Source organism: Durotheca rogersii, assembly GCF_024521655.1.
Source record: "Durotheca rogersii strain YMJ 92031201 chromosome Unknown GGS23scaffold_12, whole genome shotgun sequence".
Lineage (NCBI taxonomy): Eukaryota > Fungi > Ascomycota > Sordariomycetes > Xylariales > Xylariaceae > Durotheca > Durotheca rogersii.
Genome location: NW_026251243.1, coordinates 322,762 through 331,084, shown reverse-complemented (window position 1 = coordinate 331,084; position 8,323 = coordinate 322,762). Strand labels below are relative to the sequence as shown.

General features: G+C 58.6%; 2 protein-coding genes across 2 annotated transcripts; both read left to right on the top strand.

The window, feature by feature from the left end:
* Nucleotides 1-1,854: 1,854 nt before the first annotated feature.
* Nucleotides 1,855-4,781, top strand: GGS23DRAFT_82207 (uncharacterized protein). The gene is made up of 3 exons (XM_051521310.1): nt 1,855-3,573; nt 3,625-3,703; nt 3,764-4,781. The coding sequence occupies exons 1-3, from the start codon at nt 2,113-2,115 to the stop codon at nt 4,600-4,602; spliced, it is 2,379 nt and encodes a 792-aa protein (XP_051371277.1). The 5' UTR covers nt 1,855-2,112; the 3' UTR covers nt 4,603-4,781.
* A 1,068-nt stretch (nt 4,782-5,849) lies between these two features.
* On the top strand, nt 5,850-7,770 carry GGS23DRAFT_605498 (delta-1-pyrroline-5-carboxylate dehydrogenase 1; the record flags this gene model as incomplete). Its single annotated transcript, XM_051519762.1, has 3 exons — nt 5,850-6,008; nt 6,070-6,177; nt 6,256-7,770. The coding sequence occupies 3 exons, from the start codon at nt 5,850-5,852 to the stop codon at nt 7,768-7,770; spliced, it is 1,782 nt and encodes a 593-aa protein (XP_051371276.1).
* Between the last annotated feature and the right edge of the window lie 553 nt (nt 7,771-8,323).

Here is an 8,323-nt window from a genome sequence, read left to right as displayed (position 1 = left end):
TGCAGTGTCGTGCACCTCGCTGCCGAGGACGAGGCCAGAAGGGAACTGGCGCACGAATATTTACGTGTGTCGACAGGTTGGTTGCGCCGAGACGAGGGAGGGAGCCCGGGGAGAGCTGAAGGCACGGGCCTGACGGAGGTAGCATCGCCAATAACCGGCTAGAAGGGATGGTATTAGGCCCAAAGCAGGAGAAGCCGTGTATGAGAATCGGCCGATAATGAGGTCGGGAAGTGAGGCTATCACGCCTCTGCGATGTGCAACACCCCTACTACGTACACACGCGAGTTACGTGTGCGTGCCGTGAGGCCTCACAGAGCGGTCTCCCTCCTCCCCCTGTCCCGCTGGCCGAGGGACCCCTGCAGGTGGGCGGATACACGGCAAAGGCGGCGTGGGTAGGCGAAGGTGTGGGCCGGCACCGGTTGAGGGCTAAGAGGGGTAGGCAGGTAATGGGCTGGCCGGGGAATGGGGGGGGATGCCCAGGCGCCAAGACCTAAAATTGGGATACGCTGCCCCCCCACTACTCTGTGCCTTTCTTTCCGACCCGACCACTCACACGCGCGGGGAGGTAATCGTGGGAAGCCGCCTACGTAGTAGGGTACCTTGAGGAGATACCTACCTGGGTACCTGAGGTAGACGCGGTACCTAAGGCAGGGTGCACGTCTATGGCCGACTGACCGGCGGACAGGTGGCCGCAGGCCGCTCCTCTGCCCTACACGTACAGGCGTATTCTGCCTCTGACTTAGGTGCTCCGTAAGCAGCGCGCAGGTGCTAATAAATGACTGCGTGCAGGCGATGATGTATTGCGCCCGAGACGGAACCACTACGCGGTACCTGGCGCGACCTCGCCCGGTGTAACCCTCTGTATAAATTCGCATGCGGCAGTACCTGCTCGCTGCAGGCTGCGTCGTACCCTGCGCCGGTTGTGTACATGGCGGCGCCCCGCCGGCAGGGATGAGATGGTTCGTTGTTGACACAACGGGGGCAACCTGCTGATCGTGAGATCGCGTTTCAATGTCTTATCGTGCTTTTCTTTCTTTGGCACTCCGTGTACCTTTTTTTTTGCTTTCGTCCTATACTCCGTCGAGAGGTACCTGGGTTTAGGTAAGTCCCGCCCGCCCAGGTTTGGTGTAGGTACCTAACCTACCTGGAGCCGCCCATGTAGATACCTACCACAGGTGCAGGTACTACGGAGAGAAGGACCTCAGGCAGCCAGCTCACGCTCATCTTCGGAGTCGGCAGCCGCTCAGGTAACTAGGGCAAGTCGTGCTGCTGTCTGTCTCACCCTGATTTATTTCTTTTATTATTTTTATTATTATGATCGTTGCTGCTCTGCTTCTCTCCCTCCTTTCTCTTCTCCTCTTCCACTTCGTTTCCGTCCTCTGGTTCGCGCCATTGGTTTTTAGAGTCGGTCGTCGTTCGGACACGAGAAATTGGCCTCCTCGAATCTCAACTCCATTATTGGCCTCTTCTTCTTTCTCGTCTTCCCTGGCTTCCCTCCCTTTCGCGCCGATTGCCTGCCGTACGTGATAAACTCTTGCGTACTCGACTCCGCCGACGTACCTCGCTGCCTGCCGTTCCTGGATTATAAAGAGCATTGGATGTCATCACCATTTTCGCCTCTTCCTTGGCATACGTCTGTGTGCTTGTTTTTCTATTATTTTGACATCCGGCCCCTGTTGATAAGACCACCGAGCTAAGAGGCCGATCTTGGATACCTGGACGGGATCTCTGTCGCGTCGCCACACCAACGTCTCTGCCCGCCCGTTCCCGCTGTAGTTTCCCTCCCATGTTCTGGTGTGGGTAGCCGACGATTCAAGTTTCGCCTGCTTTCTCCCTTCCGCGTGCGACGATTCCGGTAGGTCTCGTCCGGCCTCGATGCGCCGCCGCCCTTCACGTTTCTCGAGCTTTCTCACTGTCCTGGAACTTAACCACAACATAGACAACCCACCCATCCAACCTCGTAGCCCGCTGTTGTCCCGTCCTGCTGCGTCGCCGCCGAATTCGTCTCTTCAAACTTGCATGCTTGTCCTCCCGTAGAAGTAGTGCCTGCACGATAAGCTCAATCCCAGCTCAAGACACGCTTGCCACAGCTTTACGAAACTCGGGGCCATCATGAGCGAGCACGGGAAGGAGCACTCCTACACCGAAGAGGACACGCCCAACCCTTACGCCTCGGCCAACAAATGGAGGCACCAGGAATCCTCCGCCTACGCTCGCGCCGCCATAGCTTCCTCAAGCACGGAGACGAGCAGCCTATCCAATTTCTTCAACTCCAGCCGAGTTGAGGGCGATCGGGCGAGAACTAATGGGACGGGAAGTTACACGCCAATTGTTGTGGGTGGCGCCGACGGTGCGACAGATGGAGCCGTCGAGGACGGAAGAGAGGTGGTGTGCGGTCCCCTGATTAACTACCGGCGCATGGAGGGCAGGGCATGGCACGGTAGCGTCTTGATCGTCACCAAAGGCGGGGGAAAGACCCAGAGCTTCCAACCCACTCTAACCCTTGGCCGTGTCGAGGAAAATACGCCGGTCGATGGTGCTGGTGGCTTTCAAAGCCGCCACGGGACGAAAGTCGCAGGCATCTGCCTCTACTCCGACCCTAGGAATACATTCTGGCAATTCCCCCTCGTTTGCGACATTGCCGATACAGAAACGAAATGGGCGTACTCGGTTTCCGACGTTCGTTACAGGTCCACGACCCAGGCGACGACGAACCACTTCTTCATCCCCGCCATCAATGAGTCGATGCGAATCATGTTTCATTCATGCAACGGCTTTAGCGTCGGCACGGACGAAGAGGCCTGGAGCGGACCGGCGCTATGGAACGATGTGCTGAGAACTCATGCTCGGTCCCCTTTTCACGTCATGATAGGGGGTGGTGACCAGATCTACAACGATGGTATTCGAGTGAACGGCCCCTTACGTCCGTGGACGGATATCGGCAACCCGAAGAAGCGGCGCGAATTTCCTTTCCCAGAAAGTCTGCGAGCAGATTGCGACGACTATTACCTAAATAACTACATTCGATGGTACTCGATCGAACCATTCGCCTCGGCTAACGGCCAAATACCGCAGCTGAACATATGGGATGATCACGATATCATCGATGGCTTCGGGTCGTACGTCAACGAGTTCATGAAGTGCGACGTCTTCCGGGGTATCGGCGGCACCGCTCATAAATACTACATGCTGTTCCAGCACCACCTTGCGCCGCCCGCGTCTACGTACACCTCGGATGCGCCCGAAGCCGCGCAACCCGGAACCCCAGAGGATGCAGCGCAACTCGTTGATACGTACGTTAGAGAGCAATCTTTCGACTCTTCCTACATTATCGGCAACATGCCGGGACCTTACGTTGCGCAACGATCGATGAACATGTTCTCCAAACTGGGAGCTAGGATCGCGTTCATGGGGATAGACGCTCGCATAGAGCGAACGCGACACCAGGTCAATTACCCCGAGACGTACGACCTCATCTTTGATCGTGTGAGGAACGAGCTTCGCGCAGCAGCAAGTGCTGGCCAGCCCTTCCGGCACTTGATTCTTCTGCTGGGGATCCCGATTGCATATCCGGTATGACGATCCCATTCTCTCAACTGCGGCCCTTCGGCTAACAGCGACTAGCGTCTCACATGGCTCGAAAATGTGTTCAGTAGCCCGCTGATCGCGCCGGTAAAATTCCTGAACCGACGCTTTGGATTTGGTAAGTGGAGGAGACGACTAGACGTGTTTTGGTTATCTTGATTGCTTACGACAAGAGTAGGTGGCGGTGTTTTCAACCACTTTGATGGCAGCGTGGATCTCCTCGACGACCTGGATGACCACTATACGGCCAGAACCCACAAGAAGGAGCGGAACGCTCTCATCGAGCGGCTACAGACTGTCTGCTCGGAATTCTCGGTCCGGCTTACGATTCTGGGAGGTGATGTCCATTTAGCGGCCCTCGGGCGGTTCTACTCGAACCCGAACCTGCACATCCCCACCGAGGAAGACCATCGCTACATGGTGAACGTGATATCTTCGGCGATAGTGAATAAGCCACCGCCGGCGGCGATCGCCAATCTCCTAGCCAGTCGTAACAAGATCCATCACCTCAACCCGGACACGGACGAGACACTGTTGTCTCTATTCGACAAAGATCCTGGGAATTCTAGCAAGACGATGGCGTCAAATAATGTAACGATGCCTAGTCGAAACTTTGCCATGCTCACGGAGAATTCGCCAAACAACCCCGCCGCAAACGGCTACACGGAAGTGCCGGTGGTGCCAGACGGACCAGAGAATCCGTTCGATGGCAAAGACGGGCACTCGTTCCTGCACCAGGGCGAGCTCAACGCGGGGACGAACCACAAGGCGGCCTCGTTCGAGACTCACGGGCGGGGCAACGACGGCTCGCTCGACTGCTGCATCCGCGTGGAGATTGACCAGCACGACAAAGAAGGCAAGACGGAGCCGTACGGTCTGACGATCCCCGCTCTCAACTACGAGCCCGGCAAGTACGGAACCAACGGATACGGCCTCCACCTGCATCGGCACCGAAGCCGGCCGGACACGGCGGTGAGCACGACGGTCCCGAGCCGCGCCGCTTCTCTAGGGACGTGATTATCGACTGAGTGGGGCAGCGCGGGACAGGGTCATGGTTGGCGCGGATATGCTCGTTTTCGCATCACGTAATCGGTAGCTACCTCGGCAGTAGGCGAGAAGGAAGGGGGAGATAGCGAAGCGGCCGGTTTCGACCTGCGGGTGCGCCGGCTTGGCGGTGATTGGCCGAGAGGAGACGGAATGAGGAGAGGCTTGCTGTCCGTCACCCGTTTTCGTGGCTGTCGTGGTGGTGTTGGGATCGTATCGAGTAGTGGTAGTGACGCAGGGGGGGGGAGGAAAGGAAAAAAAAAGTAATTGGTAGGAAGTAAGAGGAGGACAAATACCCACGCGAAAGCGGAATTGCTATGAGAAGCCTTGGATGTTGACAGTTCCCATTTTGTATGCCTACAATAGTTTCGTGTCTTATGCGCTACTACTAATGATGATCTGTAATCGGCAGAACGGTATGGCCGCGGCCTCGCAGGCTGGGTATTTTCTCAGGTGTGTGAATACGGACAGGATGGCGGTGGAGGTGCGAATGTAAGGAACTTGGGTCACTAAGAGATACCTAATAACCTAGGGGTTTTATGGTCTGTCCAGCTGGTCTAGCCGTCCGAACTGAGGGTTGGCTACACCCAGAGGTACCTCCTGCCCGCCTTAGGTACCTACACACTGCCTTGAGTTAATCGCTACATGCGGATACCTATTGAGCAGGTGCCCGTCAAGACCTGTAGGCTATGTACCTAACACCTCTAGGTACCTAGGTAGGTACCTAGGTAGCCACTTCACCCAGCTCATGCCGAATTCGGCTGGTCCACAGCAATTACCCAGCCCCTGATTGGCAGCTGCTGTGCGATGGGGATGCGGCAAGCTCCTCCCCTCCGCGGGGTCAGGGTAGTTATGCCGTCACAAAGCGAGCGCACAGCGCACTCACCAAGGTGATATGTTATCATCGGAGGGGTCGGCGCCGATGGAGCTCCTCTCCTTACATCTGCCTCCCACCCCCTACAGAATATACATGCCTATGCCTACCTATTTTACCGTGCCTGGCTCCTCAAGGTTTGATCGTGAGGTCAAGCGAATCCGTGTATGGTAGGGAGTCGAAATTACCCCGTTCTTAGCACCTGCGCCCAGCTACAACTGTTCGTTCCACCCCGTCCTCGAGTAGCTATCCTAGCCCCGTATCAGTCGAATTGAGACCCCCATCTGTGCCCCGTGAGTCCTCAAAGCCAGCAGCGGGTACCCTTCATATCTCTTCGCCGGCCCATATGGCTTCCGTACCGAAAGGCTACGGCCTCGCGAGGGTCTGCTCCCGATGCTCATTAGCCCTTCGAGTCCCGAGCGGCGCGAGGGCCCTGAGCACGACGAGCGCCAAAGCGTCGGTTCTTGCTACCTTCAAGCCGCCTAGAGCAATCAACGAGCCCAACGTACGTCAGCTGCGCGTGTGAGACGCAACCAGGCCGAGAATCAAACTAATGCGCTATGCAGCATCATTACGGGAAGGGCTCCGCGCAGAGAGCAGGCCTCCTAGCTACCGTTACCACCCAACAGAAGAAAGGAGCGGTAGATATTCCGCTGGTAATAGGGAGCAAAGAGGTATGTCTATCACCCGCGTACTAATACCTCTAACCTCCCATGGCGCTAGAGCGTGGTAACCTCTAACGCGCCGGGCAGGTCAAAACGGCGAAAAGGTCCACCCAGTATAACCCGTCCGACCACGCTACCGCTGTAGCCAACTACTCTGTTGCTACCGCCGCTGATGTCGACGCCGCCATCGATGCCGCCCTGGCCGCGAAGCCGGCGTGGGAGGCTCTGCCCTTCGCCGACCGAGCCGCCGTCTTCCTCAAGGCGGCAGACCTCATCTCTACGAAGTACCGGTACGAGATCATGGCCGCCACGATGCTCGGCCAGGGCAAGAACGCGTGGCAGGCCGAGATCGACGCGGCCGCCGAGCTGTGCGATTTCTTCCGCTTCAACGTCCAGCACGCTGAGGAGCTGTACGCGCAGCAGCCCGCCCACAACTCTCCCGGAGTATGGAACCGGTTGGAGTACCGCCCGCTCGAGGGCTTCGTCTATGCCGTCAGCCCCTTCAATTTCACCGCCATCGGTGGAAACCTCGTCGGCGCACCCGCCCTCCTCGGTAACGTCGTCATCTGGAAGCCGTCCGACTCGGCCGTCGCCTCCGGCTGGTTGCTGCACAAGATCCTGCTCGAGGCGGGCCTGCCTGAGAACGTGGTCCAGTTCGTCCCCGGCGACCCGGTGGAGGTGACCGGCGCTGTCCTCGCACGGCCTGAGTTCGCCGCTCTCCACTTCACGGGCAGCACGGCCGTGTTCCGCCAGTTGTACGGGCAGATCGGGCAGGGGACGGCCGAGGGCCGGTACCGGAGCTACCCGCGCATCGTCGGCGAGACGGGCGGCAAGAACTTCCACCTCGTGCATAGGTCGGCGGACGTAGGCAACGCTGTGACGCACACGGTGCGCGGCGCGTTCGAATACCAGGGACAAAAGTGTAGCGCGACGAGCCGGCTGTACGTGCCACAGTCACTATGGCCGGAGCTGTCGCGGCGGCTCATCCACGAGATACGGGAGCTCCGCGTCGGCGCACCGTGGGAGCCGGCAGCGTTCGTCGGGCCCGTGATCCACCGCGCAGCCTTCGAACGGCTCGCCCGCGTCATTGACGAGGCGAAGAAGGACCCCGAGCTCGAGCTGCTGGCGGGCGGGACGTACGACGGGTCGAGGGGGTACTTCGTGCAGCCGACGGTGTACCGGACGACGAACCCGGCGCACCCGCTGCTGTCGACGGAGCTGTTCGGGCCGATCCTGACGACGTACGTGTACGAGGACGCGGCGGGGGCGGGGGCGGAAGCGGAGGCGCGAGCGTTCGCGCAGGCGTGCGCGCTGGCGGACGGGACGAGCGCGTACGGGCTCACGGGGTCGGTGTTCGCGCGCGACCGGGCGGCGGTGCGGGCGGCGGAGGAGGCGCTGCGCGGCGCGGCGGGCAACTTCTACGTCAACTGCAAGAGCACGGGGGCCGTGGTCGGGCAGCAGCCGTTCGGCGGCGCGCGGGCCAGCGGCACCAACGACAAGGCCGGCAGCGCCAACATCCTGACCCGGTTCGTGAGCCTGCGCAGCCTCAAGGAGGAGTTCGTGCCCGCCGAGACGGTGGCGTACCCGAGTAATGAGGTCTGAAGTTTGTTTTTTTTTAAAGGAAAAGAAGGGGCGGACAAGAGTAGGAGATATCCATCCGTATAAGCTGGTTAGTTGTCTATGTTCATAGTCGAGGCTGAAATATAGCGGGCGTCTTATCTTCTATCCTATGGTCCGTCTAACCCTATGGCTGTCTAGGTACCTCTGGATGCCTCCTGACAGGCGTATCTAACGTAACTCGGTAGCCTGGTTACTTGTTACTTGTAATATAACTCCACCCCGAGGGGGAGATACCTCTTATGCTAATTGCTATCTATACCTCAGGCACCTAACTAGAGTATGTATCATATTGACAACCACAGATGCAGCGGCGTAATATATAGAACCGACCTATCTAACCAAGAGAAAAGCATTGGGCGGCGGAGGAAGCAGACAGCCGGGAGAAGCGGCCGGCCCCCGTCCCGTCCGAAAGTCGCGATCCCGCACTTGACCACGCACCGGCCGCCGCGGCTTTCCTTTCCGCGGGAGACAGTCTTCTCGGTTCACCACGTACCTAGAAAGAGGAAGGCAGGCGCGAAAAAACAGAGGGGCCGAA

Bases quoted from the DNA above. Each gene is read 5' to 3' on its own strand.
- GGS23DRAFT_82207 (XM_051521310.1), top strand. From the start codon at position 2,113: ATGAGCGAGCACGGGAAGGAGCACTCCTACACCGAAGAGGACACGCCC. The intron at 3,574-3,624 runs GTATGACGATCC...AACAGCGACTAG, and splicing joins GGATCCCGATTGCATATCCG to CGTCTCACATGGCTCGAAAA. The intron at 3,704-3,763 runs GTAAGTGGAGGA...CGACAAGAGTAG, and splicing joins GAACCGACGCTTTGGATTTG to GTGGCGGTGTTTTCAACCAC.